We start from the raw sequence: 24,230 nt of genomic DNA, 5'->3' as shown, positions 1-24,230 counted from the left end.
TTGGGGAATTGGTGGGATAACCAGCCCTGGGGAGATGGGGATTGATGGGGCTGCGGAATGCAGGATGCTGCCACGGCAGCCCTGAGCAGCAGGGAAGGGCTGTTATCCCTTTCCTACAGTAGGGAAACTGAGGCACTGGCTGCCTGGATTCCCTGTGGGATGGTCCTGTAGGAAGTGCTTGTGCTCTGGCTGGGGCCCAGCTGCGGGAAGTGAGAGCAGCCAACCCAACGTGACCCAGGGCAGAGGGCACCAAAACCAGCCCAAACCCCCCGCAGTGGTGAGCAAGGCACAGAGCAGCCCTTTCCGCAGCAGCAGACCGAGCTGCTCTGGCCAAATAAACAGATTTGAAGCAAAACAGGAGATTCTGGTGCTGGGCAGATGCCGCTGGATGCTCAGCACATTAAATCCTGTTCTTCAGCCGAGAGGAATGCACGGGATTGCGGCGGGGTCGGAGCAGCCGTGATTTACCCTCAATGTGTGTGGAGGATGCCGTGGGCACCACAATTCCCTTTGCACCTCATTTATTGCTTTTCCATCCCCATTTTCTCTCCTCCTCCACTGGGTTTCCCACTCCTTCCTCTTTCCCACTGCTTGCTCAGTTCCTGCCTGTTGCCAAAATCCAGAGGGATTCTGGCATCCTCAAGAGCCTGGCATGGAGCATCAGACTTGCCAGGGATGGATCCTGCCCTCGGGCCCAGGCTGGCCCCAAAATAAGCACCAGCCCTTTGGCAGGAAAGCGTAAAATAAACATCACATTCTTCTCTGGGGAAAACATGTGTTGTGTATTGACCCCACCACCACCTCACAGGCAGGATCATATCACAAGCAGATCATTTTATACACACACACATTTACATGTACATATTTGAACTCCAAAGCCTACAGCACTCATTGGAAATGGTTTCTTGGAAAGGAAAAGTGCATTGTAGGCAGCAAGGGCATCAAATGAAGTCCAACCAGGCCAAGTGCAAGGTCCTGCACATGGGCCATGGCAATCCCCAGCAGAAGCGCAGGCTGAAGGAGACTGGATGGAACAGTCCTGAGGAGAAGAACTTGTGGGTGTTGGTCAATGAACAGCTCCCAAGAACCCCCATGTGCTGGGCTGTACCCCCAGATCATGAGCAGCAGGTTGAGGGAGGGGATTGTCCCCCTTGGCTCTGGGGAGACCCCCCCTGCAGTCCTGATCCAGCTCTGGGGCAACAGCACAAGAGGGACGTGGAGCTGTTGGAGTGAGTCCAGAGGAGGCCATGGAGATGCTGTGAGGGCTGGAGCAGCTCTGCTCTGGGTGCTCAGGGGCTGAGGTTTTCCAGCACTGAGCTCCTGTGGGCATCACTGATGTGGAGGAAAGGTCCTGGCCATGGTTCCTGTGCCACATCCCCGCTGGGGTCCTGCGTCCCTCCCCACCACCGCACACAGCCCACAGGACTCCATGGAAGGGGGAAGCAGTGGGGCTGGGACACCAGCACGGTGCAGCCCAGCACAATGAGGCCTTGTGGCTGGTGACTCTGATGAGAATGAGCCCTGACAGTGGCTGCTCACCCCCCGGCATGGGGCCACCGCCAATACCCAGGGAGAAGAACCTCAAAATGACCCATCCCAGGGATGCAACACTCAGAAACAACAATATATCATTTTATGGAGGGAGATATATAGAGAGTAGGGCTGTTTCCAGGGCAGGGTCAGTGGCTGGAGCTGACACATGGGAAGCCACAGCTCAGCTGCCTACAAACCAAGGAGTCTCACACACATGCTCTACAAAGACAGCTTAGTTTATCAAAAAGGTCACACATTTGGTATCGTTATCACTGTAGTGCACATACAATGCCCCCCCACCCCCACGGTCAAAACACTCCCACTGGCCGACAGGCTGTGACCCACCGGGATGACCCGGCAGACACCATGAAGCCACGGTGGCAGGATGGGCAGCACGTCCCGGCCTGTCCCAACCTCTACCCACTCCCACGGCACCTTCCTGCATCGGTGCTTTGGTCCTGCACCAGCCTTCCTCCCCCCTTGCCATCCCCTCGCTTCCTTCAGCCTCACTCCTCTTCCTCATTATCCTCCCCATGGCCCCTGCCCATGCCCTCCACTGCAGGCAGGGTCATGGTAAGGCTCACTGCCATCCTGCTCCCACTTCCACCCCTGACATTGCAAATCACCTCCTGGCCCTTCCACACCCCACTGTGGCACCCACTGCCATGGCCACCCATTACCATGCCCTCCTGGGGAGAACAACAGCCACCCCCATCGTGCTCCACCTACAGCATCCCCTGAGCCTGCAGCACCCCAGTCCCCTGGGAGCCCCTAACCCCCCGCCCCACACCACAGCACCCCTCATCTGGGCAGTTCCCTGGGAAAACCCCTTCCCTTCCAGGAGGATTTTCTCGGGACCCCCCCAGCCCATCGGTGGATGCTGCTGGAGCCCGGCTGCATGGCAAGGACCAAATCACTGCTCCTCTGTCCAGGCACCATCCAACCCCAGGGATGCTCTTGCTGCCTGTGGGACCCCCCAGCACCTGTGGGGCCGAGCTGTCCTTCCCCGCCCCCGAGCCACTCAGTCCATGGGGAACTCGCAGGGGTTCTGGTGTGCACGCTGTGCCCCCTGGTAGATGCGCTGAAAGTCCCGGTACCGTGGCGCACAACTCAGCCAGGCCTCACCAAAGTGCAGCCACCCCGTGAAGAGGAAGGTGCCGGGGCCTGGTCTGACGCCGCAGCGCAGTGGGGTGTGGATGCTGCCCACCGGCCTCCCCCCCGCCTGGAACAGGGGAAACTTCTGGCGGTGGATGCGGGCAGCGCTCACCCCAATGATGGATTCCTGCAGCTCCACATCGTTGGAAACGCTCCGAATGCTGCCACGGATCACTGCGAGGGGAAGAGAGGGATGGGTGTCAGTATGGCCCTGACCTTATCCCCATCCCTGTCCCCATCCTTGTCATGATCCCTGTAGCCTTTCCCATCCCTATCCCTGTCCCCATCTCCATCTCCATACCTGTGCCCATCCTCATTCCCACTATTCCCATTGCCATCCACCCCCATCCTTGTCCAAATCCACGTAGCCTTCCCTGTCCCCATTCCCATCTCCATCCCTGTCCTCATTCCCATCCTTATTCCCACCATTCCCATCGCCATCCATTCTCATCTCTCTCCCTATCCTTGTCCCAATCCCCATAGACTTCTCTGTCCCCATTCCCATCTCCATCTCTATACCTGTTCCCATCCCTGTCCTCATCCCCATCCCTGTTCCCATCCCCATGCGGAAGCAGCCTCTGTACTGATGCCCAGGCAGGGCAGGACGGGGCTTCGGTCCCCAGTTTGAGCTTCCTCCCCTCCTGTTGGGCTCCCAGCACCCGGGCAGGGGCTGCGCTCACCAAAGTCACTAGTGCAAATGGCCATCAGGATCTCGGTGTCGTTGCACGGCCGGCAAGCCCCTGCGACAGTCAAGCACAGCCTGTCACCACCCGCCAGCGGTGACCGGCCCCTCCGCGCACACGGGGGGACACCCGGCGAGGGCAGCTGGGGCAGGCTGAGCGGGGCTGCGGGACACTCACCCTCCCCGGTGAGGCTGGCGGCGGGCAGCGCGGGGCGGGCCAGCCAGTCTCCCCGCAGCTCGTAGCGGAAGGCGGCGATGCGGCGGCTGATGTCGCGGTGCGGGGTGGCCTGCAGGAACAGGGCCACCTTCTCCTGGGGCGCCCAGCTGAAGCAGCTCACGCGGGGCCGCGGCGCCTCGGGCAGCAGCAGCTCCAGCGCCCCGTCCCGCTCCAGGTACAGCTGAGCCCCACGGAACGTGCCCGCGGGTTTCACGCAGGCGGTGACGTGCTGGGGGCTCCCGCCCGTGGCGGCGGCGGTGGCGGGGGGCAGGCGGGGAGCCAGGCGCAGGCGAAGGGCCCCCGTGGGGTACAGCCATTCCAGAGAGCCCTCGGCGCAGGGCAGGGAAAGCTGCTCCACGCTGCCCGCCTCCTGCGACAGCCCGCTGCGAGGCACGGCACCCCCGTCACCGGGACATGCCGGGTGATGGGGACCCCCAGCCTGTGCCCCACCAGGTGATGGGGACCCCCCCAGCCCTTATTCCCCCAGCACTCCATGGAGCTGTGCAGGATGAACGCAGGGAGGAATAGCACCAAACCCCCGATGCCACCGGCTGCATGTGTATCATTTGGGAGTGCTCGGCCCCACCAACCCCCTGGGTAGGTGCCGGGGCGGGGTGTGCAGCAGCACACACACACTCCCTTGCACCCAGAGTGGACTCCCCAGCCTCCCAAGCCACGGGACCCACAGCCTTGGGGTCGCCTGTTCCTTGCACAACCCAACTTCGGGGGATCCCCTGTGAGAGCTGGGGGGTTACCACCCCCCGTGGGTTTAGGGCTCGCGTGGAACCGCTGCCCGAAGCCACGTCTTGCCTGTTGAATATTTAGGGGAGGGGACAAGCGGGAAAGCCCTGCCCGGAGGAGCGGAGACAGCCGTGGGGCTGCTTTGTCCCGGCCACGCTGCTGCCCGGTCTTGTGTCCTGCCCGTGCCCCCCACGGCCTCGCGTGGGGCTTACGGCAGCCCAAGCCCTTTGTTCCGGAGCTCAGTGCCTTCCCCACCGCGGCCAGCGGCGCTCCGAGCCCTGCCGAGGGGCCCCAGGGGCCGCGGGGCTGCAGTTAACGGGGGAGGGGGCTGTGGGAAGGGTTCCCGGTGAGGCGGGCCCGGACCCCGCACATCCCTGGGATGGGGAAACTGAGGCAGGAGCAGGTCCTAGTATCCCACCGCGACCCAGCTCCGCAGGAGGCGGTGGCAGCCCCTGCACAGGGGGATGCTCCCGGGTGGGGGGCGAGCTGCGAGTCAGGCAGCGGGGTTTGGAGGGGGGGGTGCTGAGCCGGGGACCCGCGTGTGCCGCCGGTGCCGGTCCCTACCTGCCCCTCCAGCTGCACGGATCCGCAGAGGCGCCGCCGAGCGCCGCGCCCAGCCCGGCCAGGCACAGCGCCCGCAGCGCCCACATGGCCGCGGCCGCGGCGGCCCCGGGGCGGCCCGGCCCTGCCCGCGCTGCCCGCACCGGCCGCGGGCAGGGAGCGGGGAGCGGGGCCGACACCCCGCGCCGCGCCCCAAACTTTCGGCCAATGGCGGCGGCGGGGCGGGGCCGCACACCCCGCACCCCCCCGCATCTCCCCCCGCGCCCGCTGCCTGGGGCACCGGCAGCGCCCGCACCGGCATCCCTGGACCCCCCTGCGGCTCCCGGCACCGGGAAGGACACACCGGGGGGGGGGGGGGGCGCTGAGGGTACAGGGCTGGGGCTGCGCGGTGCTCCCCGGCGTGGTACAGCCCAACTGTGCACACCCCAGGTCATGCAGACCCCGAGTACAGGCACCTCAGGCTATGTGCAGCCCAACTATCGACACCCCAACTGTGCACACCCCAGTTACGTACACCACAAGGTGTGTACAGCCCAGGCCATGTGCCCCCCAATTGATGCACACCCCAGGCTACACACACCTCAGGCTATATATACCTCAGGCCATGCACACCTCAGGCCATGCACACCTCAAGTTATACACGACCGACAACAGGAACTCCAGGCCATACACACCCCAACTATGCACACCCCAATTGTGCACGCCTCAGGCTGTGTACACCCCAAACCTATACAAACCCTGACTTATGCACACCACAGGCTGCACACACCAAAATCCAGCCCCCTGGTTTGTGCACCACTATAACTGTGCGTCCCAAGACTTACACGCACCTCAACCTCCATGCACACCCCCCCTAGCAGCAGCACACCCCTCCCCACGGGACACCCTTAACAGGGGCCATGGAGACACATGGTGTGGGTCTGTCATGGGGAGTTCCGCACACCCGAGCCCCCACTTCCAACCCCCCCCCAACCTCCCTTGGGATTTCACACACACCCCCCAGCCGCTATTGTGCCAGCCCCACAATTAATTAAGTGTCCATCCAGTGACAGCCCGCCAAAACGTTTGAAATAAACAGGGAACAATTGCGATGGGATGATACAGGCCGGGAACAAAGTCCTAGCGAGAGGGTGGAGCGGAATGGAAATGAGGGATTGTAAATTTGGAGGGTGGAAAGAATGAGGGGAAGGGGGGGGAAGGGGAGGGGGCCAGGCGGGAGAGGGGGATTCGCGGCCCTCCCGCCATGGAGCGATGCTGAAACAAGTCAGGATGCTGGAATCCGTGGAAAATGAGGGGCCGGAGGGGTTGCGGGTTAAGGTGGAGCGGGGCGGGTGGGCGGTTCGGGGTGCTGAGGGGTCTGCGTGTGGGGCTCTGTACCCACTGAGCCTTGTGCTGGGGTCTACCGTGGGTGTCTGGGAGAGAGGGCCCGACTGCAGGTCACAGTGACCCCGGCACGGCGGAATGTGGCCCGGGGCTGGTTCCTGGGGAAGCAGGGCCGGGTGTGCTCCCGGCCCGGCATGGGATACAGGGACCCCACAAACAGACCCCGCCGGGTGCCCGAGGTGGCACCGCAATGAGTTGGCACCAGGCTCTGGTGTCCCCAGGCAGGGACCTCACTCAGACTGACTCCCACCGTCCCGTGGGGTCCCTCGGGAGGGGTTCCCTTGGGACACACGAGAGTGCGGGGAGTTGGGAAGCTGCCATTCGCAGGCTGGATCCCGGCGTCCGCATGGGCACACGGCGGTGAGTGTGACCCAGCCCCACTGCAGCATCCCGGGGGGGGGGGGGGGGGGGGGGGGTGTTGCACCCTGAACCCCCACCACCAGCCCGGGCGGGGGAGGAAATCCCCGATCCACCTTAACGCGGTGTTTTGGGAGGAACCTTGGCCCCAGCTGGACAAAGCCACCGTGGACACCCCTGGCGTGTCCACCCCGGGCCACTCCTGGCCTCGGGCACTGCCCTGGGGGGGCCGGAGCACTCAGTGAGCAGCCACTGGAGCTGGGGCTGAGCTGGGACCGGGCAAAGCCCCACCCCCGTGGGGCAGAGCATCCCCGGGCTTCACAGGAGCTGCCACCCCGTGTCCCCGCTGGCCGTATCCTCTTGTCCCCGCTGCCAGAGGGAGGGCTGCGGGGCCGTGGACCGGCTGCCCCCCAGGGACCTGCCCGAGCAGGTTGTAGGGGACCCGGCAGCGGGTCCCGGGCCGCTCCGGTCACCGGTCCCTCCCCTGTCCGGTGCCCGGGACGCTAGATCTCGCAGTGCCCTCTTGTGACCACGGTCATTGCGGCTCCTCCTCCCGCCGCCCCCGGCGGGGACCCCTTCGGGCTGGACACGCCGGGGTCTCAGGGTGATGGCGTGTCTGTAGCAGGACCCACGTCCCGCCGCGGGGCAGGGGATGGGCTCATCCAATAGGACTTTCACAGATCCCCTGGTCCAAGCCCTGCCCTGAGCACGGACATCTCCCCTCAATCAAGGAGGCAGCTCCCCTCTACCCCATGTTCCTGCCTTATATCCAACCTAAATTCATCCTCTTCCAGCCTAAAGCTGTCACCCTTCTCTCATCTCCATCATCCCTACCAGCCCCTCATACACTGACAGGCTCCAGAATGTCTTCTCCAGGCTCACCCACCCTACCTCTCCCGGCCTTCATCTGCAGGAGGGACCTTCCAGCCCCAGCCATTCCCATGGTCTCCTCTGGACCCTCTCTGACAGCTCCAGCTCTGCCTTGTGCTGGGATCCCAGCGTTAAACATGTGCCTCAGGATGGAGTGTCTCTCACCAGTGGGGACAAAGGGGCCCTGGGTGCTCCTGTGCTTTGGGGGGGGTGACAGCAAGGGCAGGGCCCAGGGCCCAGAGGTAAAAACCCTCCTGCAAAGGCCAAAAGGGGACTCAGGAGGAGCTCCTCAGAGGCTCGGAGCCCCCTTTTTGGGGTTCCCCATCCTCTGCATCCTGCTGCCTGGCCTCCCACGGCTGCGTGGGAGCTCAGCTGAGCACCCAAAGGAGAAGCAGCTGTGCCAGGCACCCACCTCATCGTTCAAAAATAGCTGAGGAGCCTCACCTCAACGCCCAGCCTAGCATGGGGGCAATTAGGGATACCCCCAGCCCTTCCCCATGGAACCCGTGTGCTGAGCAGGCTCCATCCCCCCCACTAACACTGAGTATCCAGACCCCCAGGCTGGTGTCCCTGAGGGCAGGCATGAGCCCTGGAGGAGCTCAGGGAGGCTGTCAGGAGGGGAAACACTGGATTAGGGTCCCCGTAAAATGGCAAAGATGGGGTCCCCATGGCAAGGAAGAAGTCCCCAAGGCAAAGAGGGGTTCCATATGCCAGGGCAAGGGTCCCCACAGCAAAAAGGTGATATCCGTGGCAAGGAAGGAGTCCCCATGGCAAGGTGGGGGTCCCATGGCAAGATGGGAGTCCCTGTGGCAGGGCAAGTGTGCAATGGGCAAGAGGAGTCCACATGTCAAGGCAAGGGTCTCCGCAGCATAAAGAGGATTCCCATGGCAAGGAGAGTGTCCCCATGGCAACGGTTGTCCACATCCCTTGTGGACTAGTGGGGGACCACAGTAGTGGGAGCAGATCCCCATGGCACAATGAGGCTCCCAGCAGCTGCAATGAGGGTGCTCACAAATGAAAGAGGACCCCCACAGTGAGGTGAGGGTCCTAATAGCAAAGTAATGGTCCAGTTGGTACCCTGCCCTCACCAACCATCCCCTGCATAGGGCCTGGGCTGTCAGATCCTTGGCAGGGGAGGTCCAGGGGCACTGAACCCTATGGAGGGCACTGGGGGGAGCCGAGAGAGGCTGAGCCCTGGGTGTCCATCGAGGGGCTGTGCCGGGGTGGTGACCTCAGGCTGGCCAGGCCATGCGGTCCCCATGGCAGCCCGCCTGCCACCACCACAGCAAGGCCCCGCACGAGCATCCTGCGGGGCGGCGAATGGAGCTGCCTATTGATTCACAGCCCGGGCTAAAAATAACTTTCAACTCTTCATCCCGAGCTGTGAAATCCCCCATTGCTAGGCGACGGGTTACCGGGAGACAGCCGGCGCTAGGCGACGGCGGTTGCCGCGGTGACAGCCCCCTCCCCCGCGCACTGCGGTCCAGCTTCCCTCACCCCTGGGCCGGCTGACGGACTGGTGATGCTCAGCCCAGGGTCGTGTCGTCATGGGGCTCTGATGGGAGTGTGGGGTGTGACCCGTCAGCACCCCTAGGGTGGTGGGGCTGCTGGAGGGCCAATGGGGTGCTGGCACTCTGAGTAAAGATGAGTTGTGGAGCAGTGGTGTCTTTTGGCTCTTGGCTGCTGACCCAGCCTGAGTGTGGGGTTATTGGCCACCACCCTGCTGGTACCCAGTGGGGACAAACCCCATGGACCAGGGAGGCTCAAGGGTCCGGGTCTGCCACAGCATGGAGTTGCCAGTGGCTGCAGGGTGAGCTGGGACACCCCACTAGACACCCCATGATGTGGGTACCCCCATCCAGCTGTGCTCCTCCACTTGGAACATGTGCATGAAGAATCCTCCTGCCCAGGGGCTCCACCAGCAGCTGTGAACCTTCTCAGTATGAAAATGTGCCCAGGACATGGGGCCACACAGACATGTTCCACCTTGTGCCTGGAGCTGACAGGAGTTAGGGACAACGGAGCTGTGCCAGTCCCAAGAGGACAGCAAGGACCCTCTGGGACTCGGCTGTCTCCCTGTGCCTGGAATCACTGTGATCACTCGGGGAGCTGGACCACCACCTGCTGCTCTTGGACTGGCAAGGACTCACAAGGTGAAGGACCTCCAGTTCCTTATGCAATGGAGAGAAGATGCATCACCAGGATGAGGACGCTGACCTACATGTCCCCACAGTCACTGGAGGGCACCTTTATCTGCATTGGTCACCCATTGGGCAGGGTGTGAGTGAGTGTGAGTGTGTGTGTATGTGCCCAGTCTCCTCCCACAGGCTCCCTCCCGGCTGCCAGTGCGAAACCCGACCTGCCTTATAAATAATGGAGGCAGGAGCCAGGCGCCGGATCCAGGCAGCTCCATCAGCCTCCCCAGGGACAGGGGAAGGGTCTAAATGTGGCAGCTAACTGGTCCCCTGCGGGCTGGGGAGCAGTGGTGAAGCTGGGCCCCGGCCTGCTGGGTGGGTGCTGAGCTAAGGGGGTGGGAAATGGGGGGCAGCAACGGGGCATCCCCCAGCTGCAGGCCCTGCTGCCAGCTATGGCCTGGCAGCAGAAGCCACCCCCCCCCATTCCCTGGGTGCCCGCAGCACCCCGGGGTGCTGGAGCTGCAGCGACCATCCGCGCTGTGCCCTGCGCGCTGTCAAGCAGAGCCAGAGCTGGCTGCTGGGGCGAGGGGTCTGCACCAGGATCTCCGGCTGCCAGCACCCTGCTGGGGAGAGAGCCAGAGCAAGCATCCGTCTGTCCATCCAGCCTGCCAGCCCCCCCTCCAGCCCTCCAGCCACCACTCCACCCGGAACTCCATCCCTCCTTCCACCCCTCATCCCTCCATTCATCCCTCCATCGCTCCTCCATCCTTCCATCCCTCCATTCCTCCATCCACCCTTCCAGCATACCTTCTTCCCTTCATCCCTTCATCTCCTCCATCCTTTCATCCCTCCATTGCTCCTCCATCCCTTATTCCTTACCCCTTATCCCTCTCCCATCTAGCCATTCTTCTCCCCATCCTCCCATCCCTCCATCTCCCATCCCTCCATCCCAGCCTCCATCCATCCCTCCCTCCCTCCATCCCCGCCATCATCCCACCCCTGTATTCCCCCCCACCCTCTCCCCCTGCCTGCACACCCCGCTGCCAGCCCATCCCTGCCTGCTCCCCCCCGCCTCTCTCACCGGTGGCCTCGCCACTCACCTCACCGCCGCTCCTGGTGCCGGTGCCATCCTACCTCGATCCATTACCGCTCCCGACGACCGTGTCTCTTTAACAGCCTCAGCTGCTGACACGCGTGTGCGTGTGTGAACCGCGCGTGTGCGTGTGCAGCTCCGGCTCCCCGGGCTGGCGGGCAGGAGGGACCCCCCTTCTCCATCCTCCCCGGATCCGGCCCCATCCCACTCCCACCCCCCTCCCCGCTTATTTTTCCTGTTGTTCAGCGGGGCTGGGGCGGGGGCCGGGCAGGATCCGGCCCCTTTTCCAGCGGGGATTTGGAGGGGGAGAATTTTTCCCGGTTTTCTTCCCGGTGTTTTTTTTCCTGCTACCGAGAGAGGACGGGCACAAGGCATGGCATGAGCTGCGGGAGACGGCGCTGGAGGTAAGAGCCGCCCGGGAAAGCCCTTCACAACACAAAGCCGGTGCCGGTGCTGCTGAAACCGGCACCGACACCGGCACCGCATCCACCCCCTGCCGCCGCATCCCGCAACATGGAGCTTCGTTATATAACGGCGGCGGAGCCGGCCCGGCCCCGGGGCTCCCGGTCCGGTAGCGCCACCCCCCCCATCTCCCACCGGCTAACAGCAGCTCAACCGAGGATGGTGGTCGGTGTGACCCCCCTCAGTGATGCTGCATCACATCCCCCCCCTCCCCGCGCCCCCAGCGCCCTGGTTTGGGGACCGGGGGAATGCTGGGGGGTGGGGGGGTTAATGTGATCCCCCCCATCCCCCCCCCCCCGCCCCATATGGCCAAGCATCACCGAGTGGGCAGCGGGGGGGGGGGGGGGGCAGGGGGTATGTTTTGGGGTGGGGGGGACATCGCTGTGGGGACAGTGTCACCTGGGTGTGGGGTTGCTGCTGCTCCCCCACTCCAAACTGACCCTTGTCCTCCTTGGTGGCACCATGGGACCACTGGCACCCCCAGAGCTGCCCCCCAACACCTTGGTGGGGCTTTTCTTGGGCGCAGGGTGATACAGGCCGGGGGGGGAAGGGGGCAGCCACCCCCATCCCCAGGCCCATGGGAGAGAGGAAGGGAAGGTCCTGGCTGGGATAGGGCCAAGGGCGCTGAACTCCACAGCAGGGTCCCACAGAGCCCAGTGTGGGGCCGGGGACACCTCAGCAACCAGGATGGGGGCGAAGGAGCAGGGCAGGTTGTTTGGGCAGGGGAGGGGATGGAGACAAATGGCGTGGTCTGTGATCGAGGTCAGGTGGGTCTTGGGGCCAGGGAGGCTGAGCCCCATGGAACAGCAGAGCCAGGCATAGATGGGGGAAACTGAGGCACGGGCTTGTGTGAGCAACCAGGGAGAGACTCCCATGGTCTCCATGGGTGCCATGGAGAACTGGGCCGGGGCACCTCTGGCTCTTTGGCATCCACCCGTGCTGGTGGGACGTGGCAGTGCCCAGGCAGTAAAGGCTAGAATGTAATAGTCCCTGCAGCAGGGATGCTCCGGAAGAGGTCCTGCTCCATAACCACACTCTGCCCGGGGTGCAGGGGCTATTGGGTCCCCTCCCCAGTACCCAGAGGGTCTTGACACCCAGCAGGATGGGAGCAGCAGGCGCAGAGCAAGCGCTGTGCTGTGCTGGCATCTCCCCTTCTCTGAAAGCTGGTTGCTGATTTCACTCTGGCTACCAGGAAGAGGGAGGGAGGTGGCTTTGGAGTGGGGAGGACTCGTTTGTGCATCCATTTTTAATGAGCTAGATATCTATTTTTCCCCGAGCTGGCTTCCCCCACATCGATCCTTCGCCATCCACCGGGCCTGCTCCACTCCCCATGCCAGCAGCTCCCCATGCAGTCAGGAGCAGCAGGATAAGCATCCCCAGTGCTGGGAACCTCTTGCCTCCCCAGATCCTGCTCCTGCGGATGGAGGGATCCTCTCTTGGGCCGTGTGGCACATATGGGATGGCAGATGGAGGGAAAAGATCCCCTTGTCCTCTCTGGTGGGGTCACCTCCATGTTGACCATCCCATGGAGATATGACCATGCTCCAGCCAGGAGAAAGGCTGGAGTTGAATCACTTTGAGTTGGGGGGCTGGATCCTGCCTTCATGCTTTGCAGATCTGAGCTGTGCCTGGCTCAGACTCTGGCAGCTCGATGGCAAAACCACAGCACCATTCCCATACATCAGTTTACCAAGCCATCTCCAAGCCATGGTCTGTTGCTCCCCACCGCTGCCTGTGCAGATGGAGCAGAACCTGGAGAAGGGAAAAGGAGATTCTGGATGCGAGTGGGTGTCGATGGTGTGGGAGGGAGAAGGATGGAGTGCGCGGGTGTGCAGGGCTCCCTCAGCAGCATCCCACCTGCAGCCAACCTCTGCCCACCCACCACAGGGACCATCCACGCTTGTTCTGGGTGATCCACAGCCACCAGTGCTGAGGGCTCAGGGCATCAGAAGCCCTTTCTCCAGGCTTTCTCCGTGTTGGAAGTGTGACCTGTGCCCAGCTCCTGGTTGGGGGAGCAGGATCAGGCTCTTGCTTTTGCTTCCAGGGTGCAGCTTTTTGGGGCCTGTGTTGGCATTTAGCACTCACAGCTGCCTGCAGCAAGGAGCTCTGAATGCCCCGGCATCCCATGACCCTAGTGCTGTTAGCTCCATGCTGGCAAAGTCTTTGGCCACCTTGCCTCAACCCCGGCTCCTGGTCAGACACCTGAGCCCCAGGGCAGAGGGCATTGCTACTTGCATGGCTGTTGCCTTCTCTGGAGGGATGAAGGGGGTTGAAGAAGAGACTCAAGTCCCAGTAGTGCCCAAGGGGACATCTGTGTCCTGGGGAGAGGGGGCTCAGCGGCAGCCATGGGCCATGGTCTCCGTTCTCCTTGTGGGATCTTGCATTTTTGTTCACCCCTTTCCTGGGCCCAAGAGGGACAAAGAGAAGGGCTGTAACACAGTTGGTGCTGTTGGCTGAGCTCTGGCTGGGTTTGTAGTGAGGGGAGGCCAGGCTGGGCAGGAACTGTCACAAGAGGAGCTGTTCCCTTTTCCCCTGCCCTCAGCTGGTGGGGAGCCAGGCTGAAGCACAAGCATCCTCCCATGGTGCTGAGAGCCAGGACCTCCAGAGGAGGCTGAGGTCCAGATCTGCCCTGATCTGGGCATCCTGTGCTTTGCTTGGGCAGGGGGGTCCTCCTGAGGGGATGTGGGGCTGCCTGGGATAGAGAGGGAGGTCAGGGCTTGATGTCGTAGGAGATTTGGGTCTTAGCAGAGAAGATAAATGCTGCTGCAGGAAGGGCTTGTGGCAGCCAGAGCAAGGAAGTTTTGCCTGGCCAGGCTGGGGGTGCTGGTGCTCTGCCTCCTCCCTACAGCTTCCCATGCTGAGGGCTTGAGTGCAGGAGCTGCATCTCCTGATGCTCCTGGACATGAGCTGTTCTCTCAGCCAAGCAGAATGTGGTAGCTCTGGAGCAGGGCTTGGCTTGGGCCCCTCAGCCAGCATTTCTCCAGATCCCTGGGCACAGGGCTGGCCCCACAGAACCTGGCTCCAGGTCTTGCTGTTAAAGCTGTGGGACCTGGGGCAGAGAAGTGCTGGGGATGCCTGGTTGTGACAGCTCCACTGCCTGGCCTGAGACTCTGCAATGGATTTACCACCCAGCCCACCACTGACAGCAGCATCCAACAGGAATGGGACTCAAACCAGTTGTTTTCCCAGCCTTTTTGACCACTGCAAGGTGGGATATCCTCCTTGGTGTTAGTGGGAGCCAACAAGGGAGCAGGAAAGCTGGTCTCAGCCCTCCAGACTCCCAAGGAGTTCTTAGGGTAATCTTGGGAAGAAGTTTCTTGGCTCCCATCACACAAATGGCAGGTCTCCAGGGCCACACAGAGCAGCAAGGTCTTTCCCCACCATGAATTCCTGGCTTGTGTGGTGGTGGAATAGGTGGCACTGAGTTTGGAGCTGTGCTCTGAGCCTCTCTCCCAGCTGACTTGGGTGAGTGCTGAGTCCTGGATTGCAGATCCACCTCTGTACACACAAGTACAGCTTCTCTCTCCCCAAACACAGCCACTGTCCCTCCAACTCCAGGGGAGCCAGTGGCTCCTCAGGGCCTTCTGTAGTTCTTTCACATTCCTGGAATGATCCAAGCCCTCTGAGGCGACCTGGCCTTGGAGGCCAGTGGTCATACACGTACTACTCAGAGCATGGCAGTGGTCTGACTTGGTGGATAAGAGCAGGAGCCAGCTTCTACCCCACTAAGCGCTGCTGGGGAAGGCAATCTTTTTAGTGAGATGTCTTTATTACTGCCATGAACTTTGGCCTGCAGGTTCAGCCCTCCAAAGCAAGACCTTGCCTGGCATTGCTGGTGGTTGGGATATTGCGTAGAGCTGAGGGAGTCCTGGAAAGCTGTTCCCCGCAAGAGTGCTGGACAAAAGCCTTGCCACAGCACCACATCTCGGGTGTGTTTTCTCTGCCTGTAGATCAACTTGATTTGCTGCATTAGTAAAAATAGATGGGCTAATGAATTCAGCTGATGCAACCCTCTGTGTGTGTGTGTGTGCATGCGCTTCTCTCTGTTTGTGTGTGGATGTGTGCATGTATGTGTGCAGCTGAACACCAAGGCTCACATCAGGTGCATCTGCCAGCTCCTGGGACTCTGACGAGGTGATTGTGTGTGTGTGATTGTGCGTGTGTGTGTGTGTGTGTGTGTGTGTGTGCAGGAAGCCATGAGTGATGGCTGCTTGCTGCCAAGCAGCTCTGTCACAGAAGCAGTGGCTCTACAGAAAGAATCTTGCAGCAGGTTTGGATTCTGGCAGGGCAATAACAAGGCTTTGCAGCAAGAGAGAGGACTGCGGGGACCTGCTGGGGCCATAGCAAGGATCTCAGAGGGACCTGAAGGGCAATGGTGGGTCCTTACAGGGACCTGGTGAGGAATGGCGTGTCCTCGCGGGGGGCCCCTGGGGCGGAGGGGTCCCGCACGGGCATGTTTGTGGCGTGCCCTCCTGGGGTGCCGCGGCCCCCAGGCACAGTGCAGCTGTCCACGGCACCTGAAAACGACCGCTGTCCGCGGTGCTGAACTCCGCCAGGCCGCTGTCTGTGGTGCTGAACCGCTCTACCCGGCCAGCTGGGCACATCGGTTCACATTCTCTGCCCAGACGGTCTCATCTGCCACAGCCCAGGGTCTCCCAGCGAACACCCTCACAGGGGTGGCACTAGCAGGGTGACTGGTTATCCTGCCTCTCTCTTGAGGCTCTCGTTCCTCTTCAACGTTACACGGAGATGGTAAACTCACCAACAGCTTGGACAAGCACTGTCTTCCTGGCAGCTTTCATCCTATTCTCCCCAGCATCTTCATTGTCTGTGTAATGTTTGTAGTGACAGGCTCTTCGGCCCTCTTCTTTCTTCTCTCTTCCTGCGTCAAATCCGCCCCCCACCACTGCACCATTGCTCATTGTGGATGACAAAACCCTTATGAATGGAGTGACTTCTGTGGCAATGACGTTTCCTGTGAAATGTGCACCCTGGAGTGAATTTGGAAGACTGAAAGACTTTGCCCTTTGCTTTTGTCAGGGTTCCTCCCAGTGTGGATTGCGAGCTAGCACTCCACTGCTGGCAGGTGCTTCCCCCATGAGCTGTGGCCTGTGAGAGCTGCAGGGAGCATCTGGGGGGAATCATAGAATAGTTAGGGTTGGAAAGGACCTTAAGATCATCTAGTTCCAACCCCCCTGCCAAGGGCAGGGACACCTCACACTAAACCACCATGCAAAGCTGTGCCCTTCCTGTGGAATCCCAGAGTAAAAATGGTTGTACCAAATGCTGACCTATCCTGATGATGTTGTGGTTGGCCCAGTCATGCAACCTGCAAACAGTGAGTTATGGGGTGAGGAAGAAAGGCCAAATTTCTGCTCTCCTGCAGTTTTGGGGTGACCAAAAAGCATATAGAGGTGCTCATAGAAATGCCTGAACATCAGATGGGCTCAGTACTGACATCTCCAAGGCATACAGTTTTGTATTTCCCTCTCCTTCTGCTGTTTCAGTGGGTTGGAGGGAGGTCTTGGGGCAGGGCAGAATATGTGCTGGGTTTCCCAGCATAGAGCAGCTCTGGTATCCATGGGATGTGGTACTTGCACTTTGTACATTGGAGTGATGTGGCCTGCAGGAACCTGGGGCTGCAGGCAAGGGCTTTCCTGCAGCAGTAGCAGGCGGATCCCAGCGCTGCCCCATGGTACCAGAGACAGAGGAGAGAGTGGAGAACCACCTTCTCTCAGAACACCTTCTCCAAGCTGAGGTTCTTCACCCCAGCACAGTCCTGCTCCTTTTGGGGTAGTAGGAATCCCCGAAACCTTGCCTGCCCATTTCCCTGGCCATGTAGAGCCTTGCCTAGGCTCCCACCACTGCTGGTTGGAGCCTCCCTGTGCTCAGAAGCCCTGAATCCCTGTCTGTCTATTTGAAGTGACTTCCCAGCTCACTCACACTTGAGGGTTTCTGTGAGCCAGACAGGCGGCCCCAGTGCCTGGTGCAGGGGGACCTGGCTCAGCTTTCCAAGGCAGGACAGGAAAGCTGCTGAATCCACTCAGCCCCCCTGAACACGGCCTCAGGGACCAGCCGAGGTCTGAGCTGGTTGGAACCATTGCCAACACCTCCCGCTGGCTGCATTTCAGACCGGCGACTTGTCAGCATCTGTCTCCTCCCATGAGTGTCCTCCGGGGCTCCCGAGACCCCGGGCTGCCCCTGTGCCACCACCTGCCCTCTCCCCTGGGGACAACCAGCGTGCTGAACGGCTCTGGCTGTGGGCTCCATGCTGGAGCGACAGCCTTCCCGTGCCGCCTGGTAATTATCTGTTTGGATTTGTGCTGTGTGGCTGTGTTAGACACCCTGGTGCATGTTCTGTTTGCTTCCCTAATTGCTGCCAAGCACCGAGCTGCTGGTTTTAAGTTTCTTCCTTCTTTCCCCTCCTCTTCTCCTGCTTTCAAGAGAATTTAACACACGTCCAAGCGTCAGAGGCCCAGCTCTTCTGTTGGGCAGAGTGAGCAGAGGCAGCAGAGGCTGCATCCGAGTGGGGAGTGGCGCCAGACTGTCTGCACAGGGCCGGGCTCATCCCCAGAGGCCACCAGGCCGGGCTGTCTGTCACTCACACTAATGGAGAGGCTTCAGCAGCTCCCACCAGTCCTCTCGCACAGCCCTGTCCTGATATCACCAGGAAATGCCATGTCCCACACATCCCATGGGGTTTTGTGGCTGTGCCAAAAATTTCATAGTGCCTTTTGGGTGCCTGATTCACCCCCCAGCCCTGGCTGACCCAGGAGGGCTGTGAGGGTGCTGTGAGAGTGAAAGTGATGGGCTGGGGGCAGCAGGGATCTAGGCTGCACCCCACTTAGGAGCCACCTCCCCCAGACTGAATGGAGCATCCAGAGAGCCCATGGACCTGGGCTATGAGCATCACCAGCTGGGACACTCCTCCCTCGGTGCCCCTCCATCAGGGCCTGGCCATCTCCATCCCAAATCAAGTGGTTAAAATTATACTCTCACTTTTAGCTTGGTCTGGGGGAAGCTGGCAATGGAGGGAGTCCTCAGGTCACATTAGACACATCCGGATGATGTGCCAGCCATCCCTTGGGACTTGGGAAGCATGTTCCTGTTTCCTGGTCCCTGGGCTGGAAGCCACTTTTGCTGGGCTCCAGCTCATCCCCAGGCACCAGCTGGGGGAGGAGGGGGGGCAAGCCCCCATCAATTATTCACCTCTGTATTTATAGAGGACAGTGTGTTGAATAATGGATGGTGGGTACGGAGGGCGCTGGAAGCTGGGCACTGCCACTGCAATATTTATTGGCCTGCTCTGCTGGAGCCGCCTGACTGCCACAGGGCTCAGCAGGGCTATGGCAGGCATGGGCTCACTGCCCAGTGCCTGGCTGGCACGGTGAGCATGGGCAGCTCTGCCACTACCACTGCCTGCTCTGCCCTCCACAGACATGCTGCAAGGGCTGGAGCAGCTCTGCTCTGGAGGCAGGCTGAGAGAGCTGGGCTGGTTCAGCCTGGAGAAGGGAAGGCTCCTTAAGGGGAGGCCTTAGAGCAGCTCCAGTGCCTAAAGGGGCTGCAAGAAACCTGGAGAGGGGCTTTGGACAAGGGCCTGTAGGGACAGGACAAAGGGGAATGGCTTTATCCTGACAGAGGGAAGTTTGAGATGAGCTCTTAGGCAGAAGTTCTTCCCTGTGAGGGTGCTGAGGAGCTGGCACAGGGTGCCCAGAGAAGCTGTGGCTGCCCCATCCCTGGCAGTGTTCAAGGCCAGGCTGGACGGGGCTTGAAGCAACCTGGTCTGGTGGAAGGTGACCCTGCCCTTGGAAGGGATTTGGATCAGGATGAGCTTTAAGGTCCCTTCAATCCAAACTATTCCATGATTCTATGATCATGCTCCATCTGCCACTGGTTGCTGGAGCCCAGGCTCTGAGAGGGATGGGAATTTCTGGGGATAAATCCCCATCCACCCCCATTATGGGGGACACCAGGGCCATGCAGCTTCCTGGAGGATCCCACTCGGGGCCCAGCAGCTCTTCACTGTCTGGTCCCCTGTGCCACTCTGCACAGGGACCTCCAGGGTCTCCCTCCCTGTTGGTGCCATGATGTCCCCCAGCCCTGTCCACTCTTCCTGCCTGCTCTCCCTGCCAGACCAGCAGCCTCTCAGCCCTCATCCCTGTGTTGCAGAGAGACCTGTGGAAGATGTCGAACCCGAGAAACGGCGACACCAAGCCCCCATGTTTGCCCCGCAATGGACTGGTGAAGATCCCCACGCAACCCAACGGCCTCGGCTCCGCCAGCATCACCAAAGGCACCCCCGCTGTCAAAAACCGCCTGTGCCAGCCTTCCTCCGTGCCTGCCATCCTCAGCCCAGCCTTAGCGCACCGCAGCGACCTGCCCATCCCCAGTCTGGCCTCCCCACTCTCCTTGGCCACTCTGGCAGGCGTCTCCTCCCCTCCCGGCGCTTCCTTGGTGGGACTGAATACGAGCGAAGGCTCGGAGCAGCCCTCTCCAGAGCGGCTGCCTGGCTCGCCCTCGGAGAGGCAGCTGGCGGTGGACGAGAAGATCCTCAACCGCTTGTTCTGGTACTTTTCGGCGTGCGAGAAGTGCGTGCTGGCTCAGGTGTGCAAGGCATGGCGGCGGGTGCTCTACCAGCCCAAGTTCTGGGTGGGCTTGACACCTGTCCTGCACACCAAAGAGCTCTACAATGTCCTGCCTGGTGGGGAGAAGGAATTTGTCAGCCTGCAGGGCTTTGCCGTCCGCGGCTTCGAAGGCTTCTGCCTCGTGGGTGTCTCTGACCTGGACATTTGTGAGTTCATTGACAACTACCCCCTCTCCAAGAAGGGGGTCAAGTCCATGAGCCTTAAGAGGTCGACCATCACGGATGCAGGGTTGGAGGTAGGTGACCCCTGTGTGGCGACCAGGGTAGCTGAGATATGGCAATGGTGGGTCCTCCCAGTAGCCCTGGGGACACATGCTTGGGCAGAGCTTTCACCAGCCACAGGCATGGAGCAGGAAGGTGTCATGGCCATCCCATCCACAGCAGCATTGGAGGCAGGCAGCACTGGGAGTCCCTGCATGTGGTCAGGGCAGGAGGGTGGGCTGCAGCCTGTGCTGTGGTCGCAGGCATGGGGTGAGGATGCATTCGGGGGGTGTCATCCTTACTGCCCACTGATGCTTCCTGCACATGCTGCTGGGAAAGCAAAGCTGTATGAGGTGGCCATGACACCAGGTGATGGGTGTGGGCGATGAGCTGGATACTGGGGACAGGGACATCCCTGCTGGCAGGGGGCTGTGGGTCAGTTGGAGATGGGGCAACTCGTGGTCCTGCACAGAGCCAAGCAACATCCCCAGAGAGGTCCCCTGCCCTGCACCATGGCCTAACACAGCACCAGCTGCTCTGTGGCCACATCCTACCCAAGCGTTGCCCATGATGGGAGTGGTATTAATCCTGCCCCTGTCTACAGCACCAGGTACAGAGCAGGGGCCATGACCAGGGATCCATGCCTGTCCCCTCTCATTTCCCACCAATGCTGGCATAGAATCAGAATAATTTGGGTTGGAAGGGACCTTCAAAGTTCATTTAGTCCAACCCCCCATGTCCTAGAACAGGACACTGCTCCAGCACCAGGGCAGTCCCACTGCAAAGGCTGGACCCAGTCAAGACTGGTGACAGTGGAAAGGCTCAAAGGGAGCCAGTGCTGCGCAGGGTGACAGCAGTGCCCAGCATGCCCTGACGTTCTGCCCCTTGCAGGTGATGTTGGAGCAGATGCAAGGTGTGGTGCGGCTGGAGCTGTCAGGATGCAACGACTTCACGGAGGCCGGGCTGTGGTCCAGCCTCAACGCCCGCATCACAGCGCTGAGCGTCAGCGACTGCATTAACGTGGCCGACGACGCCATTGCCGCCATCTCGCAGCTCCTGCCCAACCTCACCGAGCTCAACCTGCAAGCCTACCACGTCACGGACACGGCGCTCGCCTACTTCACCGCCAAGCAAGGCTACACCACCCACACCCTGCGCCTCAACTCCTGCTGGGAGATCACCAACCACGGCGTGGTCAACATGGTCCACAGCCTGCCCAACCTGAGCGTCCTCAGCCTCTCGGGCTGCTCCAAGGTGACCGATGATGGCGTGGAACTGGTGGCTGAGAACCTGCGGAAGCTGCGCAGCCTCGACCTCTCTTGGTGCCCTCGTATCACTGACATGGCCCTGGAGTACATCGCCTGTGACCTGCACAAGCTGGAGGAGCTGGTGCTCGACAGGTATGGTGCTGTGCCGGCCTGAGCTATGCTGTGCCAACCTTTGCCATGATGTGCCTTGTCAAGCCATGCCATGCCATGCCATGCCATGCTGCATCATGCTGAGCGTACCATGCCAAGCCAAGCCATGCTTTACCATGTCAAGCCATGCCATGCCATGCCATGCTGCATCATGTTGAGCCATGCTAAGCCATGCTGTGCCATGCTGGAAGCAATGGGTGCAATGCGTGGCCATGGTCTGGGGACACCCATGGGTGCTCTGCTCCCGACCAGCCCTGTCACCCTGTGTCCCATCAGGTGCGTGCGGATCACCGACACCGGCCTCAGCTACCTGTCCACCATGTCGTCCCTACGGAGCCTCTACCTGCGCTGGTGCTGCCAGGTAGGTGTGGGACATGGCTGTGCCTGTCCTGGCTGGCATGGTGGGGAGGGCAGAGTGGCTGGCACTGTCCTGGGGACAGGCCATGAGTTCAGGGTGGGTGCCCTGCACCAGCTGGGTCCCTCATGACTTGGTGTTAGGAAGTGGGGTTCTCCTGTGAGCTCAGCAGGACTCAGCCCCAGCACCCAGCTCCTTACCCCCTGACCCAGCATCCCTCACCCTGCTCAGGCTCCCTGCCCCAGCACCCAGCATCCTGCCTCAGCACTGCTGAGCCCCCATGGTGGCCATCCCCCATTTGTCCCCACCATTTGTCCCCCCCATTCCCACTCTGTTTTCTTTTCCAGGTGCAGGATTTTGGCCTGAAGCATCTTCTGAGCATGGGCAGCCTGCGCCTCCTCTCTCTGGCTGGTGAGATCCTTTCCCTTGCTATCCTGGGAATGGGGTGGCCAGGACCCCATGGGGCTGGGGAGACAATGGAAAGGGACAGCCTTGGGATACCTTGGGGGACAGCCAGCTTCCTCCCAGGCATCCTCCCTGTGGATGGGTCCACAACAGGGCTCTCGGGGTGCTGGTTTATTTGGGTGCTGCTGTTTTGGGGGTGACAGTGCACATTGTCCTCTTGCAGGCTGCCCCTTGCTGACCACCACAGGGCTGTCAGGGCTGGTGCAGCTGCAGGAGCTGGAGGAGCTGGAGCTGACCAACTGCCCCGGTGCCACCCCAGAGCTCTTCAAGTACTTCTCCCAGCACCTCCCGTGCTGCATGGTGATCGAGTAGTGCTGGCCCTGGCCGCCCCGCTCCCGCTGCCACTCCATCTGACATCACCTATCCCCTTTCCATCTGTTCGGGGATGCAAAAGACACTGTTGAATACAACCAATCCCGGACATCCCCTGCATTGACATCCCGAGGGGCACGTGGCTCTGCGGGGACATGAGGACAGTGTCACCCCTTGCCAGAGCCCCCCCGGGCACCCTGTAAATTCCCCACACACTGCCAACATCGCCCGTCCTTCACCCAGTGTCCTGCCAATCCCTTCTGGACAGACAAATGGACATCATGGAAACCCGAAGTGGGAAGGCAACAGTGGTGTTACCCCCTCTGGCTGCATCCTGCTCCCCCTCTGCCCAAGGGCCAAATGGGTGCATGGCCCTGCCGCCAAGGATGCTCCTGGGGACCAAAGGATGCTCCCAGGGACCAAAGGATGCTCCCAGGGATGGGCGAGAGGAGGATGCTTATTTTTGGCACCCATGGGTAGCGGTGGAGGCCGGATGGGTCCCCTTGCATTCCCAGAGCAGGTCACTGAGCCACCCCCCCCTCATGCTGCGTGTCTCCCCGCGCCCCCAGTTCTGCCCTTGGGATGCCTGGCGCTTTCTCCTGGTGAATAGGATGTTTCTCTGCGCCCGCCCGCTGCCCTCGCATGCTCGCTTGCTTCAGTCTTGTGCTACAGCAGGCTCTGGGGTACCCGGGGGGATGGTGACAAGTGGCAGCCTCCACTTGGCTCTTCCATATGGTTTCAACGTGGCCAGATCCTGCCTCCGGGTTCTCCCGGTTCCCCCCTCGCCTTGGGGACGCCGCTGCACCCTGGTTTACGTGGGGTTGGTGGGGTTACATCGACGCCGACGAGTGACCCGTTCGGCTGGGATGGCGCATCCAGGGGACCGGGGCCAGCTCTGAGCCACCGCGGACACACCGGCAGCGCGGAGCGGAGGTGGGAGGCGGCATTTGGGACACACTGCCACCGCCAGCACGCTTCCAGCTGAAAAGCCATCACCCGACGCCGGCGGCAAGCGGGGGACAGAGGACGAGCAGAGCACGGGCACGGGGCTGGGGTGACCACAGGGATCTGGCGCGGGATGGGGCTCGGTGGCCGTCCCCGCTGCCACACCGGCTGCCTGCACGGACATGGACACGGACGCGGGCACGGGCACGGACACGGACACGCTTTCGGTTTGTTTTGCCTTTGTACCGGCCGGGAAGGAACTGCTGCACCAACCACCGCCTCCGCTCCCTCCTTTGTCCAAAATGCCCTTTTCTGGCCCCAAAATGGTGAAAGAATCCTCTTGGCCTTGGAATAGGGTTTGGGGTGCGTCTGGAGCCACCGGGGCTGTGGGGCAGGGAGCAGCCTGCAACCCCAAAACCCACCGGTGCCTGTAGGACATGGGTGTGAGGGGCTGGGGACGGGGCTGTGGTACACGGAGGGTCCCCCCACGGAGGGGGAGACAGCAGCAGGGGACAGCTGCAGTTGGGGAGTGTCGTCAGCCCTGCTCACCCCCACGGTCCCACATCCCCAGAACAGGCACAGCACTGGGGCTCGGGTGTCCCCATACCCCCCTCTGCAGCCCTCCATGACAGCGCAGTCACATACGCCCCCCACCCCCTCCTTGCACTCTCAACCCCTACACGTCAGTGTAGCCCTGTAAC

General features: G+C 61.4%; 2 protein-coding genes across 2 annotated transcripts; one reads left to right on the top strand and one right to left on the bottom strand.

Moving 5' to 3' along the window:
• Positions 1-1,160: 1,160 nt before the first annotated feature.
• Positions 1,161-5,016, bottom strand: METRN (meteorin, glial cell differentiation regulator). The gene is made up of 4 exons (XM_057407981.1): positions 4,893-5,016; positions 3,549-3,970; positions 3,369-3,428; positions 1,161-2,862 (listed from the first exon to the last, which is right to left on the bottom strand). Exons 1-4 carry the CDS (start codon positions 4,976-4,978, stop codon positions 2,555-2,557), a joined length of 876 nt encoding a protein of 291 aa, XP_057263964.1. The 5' UTR covers positions 4,979-5,016; the 3' UTR covers positions 1,161-2,554.
• Positions 5,017-10,811: 5,795 nt separating this feature from the next.
• On the top strand, positions 10,812-22,684 carry FBXL16 (F-box and leucine rich repeat protein 16). Its single transcript, XM_057407970.1, has 6 exons — positions 10,812-11,131; positions 19,359-20,069; positions 20,926-21,434; positions 21,729-21,813; positions 22,155-22,218; positions 22,436-22,684. The coding sequence occupies exons 2-6, from the start codon at positions 19,374-19,376 to the stop codon at positions 22,582-22,584; spliced, it is 1,503 nt and encodes a 500-aa protein (XP_057263953.1). The 5' UTR covers positions 10,812-11,131; positions 19,359-19,373; the 3' UTR covers positions 22,585-22,684.
• The last annotated feature ends 1,546 nt before the right edge of the window (positions 22,685-24,230 follow it).

The sequence above is a fragment of the Pezoporus wallicus genome, unplaced genomic scaffold, assembly GCF_028554395.1.
Source record: "Pezoporus wallicus isolate ANWC-B61680 ecotype Strahan unplaced genomic scaffold, APGP_CSIRO_Pwel_v1 contig_4012, whole genome shotgun sequence".
In the NCBI taxonomy this organism is placed as follows: Eukaryota; Metazoa; Chordata; class Aves; order Psittaciformes; family Psittacidae; genus Pezoporus; species Pezoporus wallicus.
This window is presented reverse-complemented; position numbering and strand designations above follow the sequence as displayed.

Coding starts and splice junctions, on each gene's coding strand:
- METRN (XM_057407981.1), bottom strand. CDS start 4,978: ATGTGGGCGCTGCGGGCGCTGTGCCTGGCCGGGCTGGGCGCGGCGCTC. Junction 3,971..4,892: donor CCGTGCAGCTGGAGGGGCAG/GTAGGGACCGGC, acceptor CGTGCCTCGCAG/CGGGCTGTCGCAGGAGGCGG. Junction 3,429..3,548: donor CGCCAGCCTCACCGGGGAGG/GTGAGTGTCCCG, acceptor TGACTGTCGCAG/GGGCTTGCCGGCCGTGCAAC.
- FBXL16 (XM_057407970.1), top strand. CDS start 19,374: ATGTCGAACCCGAGAAACGGCGACACCAAGCCCCCATGTTTGCCCCGC. Junction 21,814..22,154: donor ACCTGCGCTGGTGCTGCCAG/GTAGGTGTGGGA, acceptor TTTCTTTTCCAG/GTGCAGGATTTTGGCCTGAA. Junction 22,219..22,435: donor GCGCCTCCTCTCTCTGGCTG/GTGAGATCCTTT, acceptor GTCCTCTTGCAG/GCTGCCCCTTGCTGACCACC.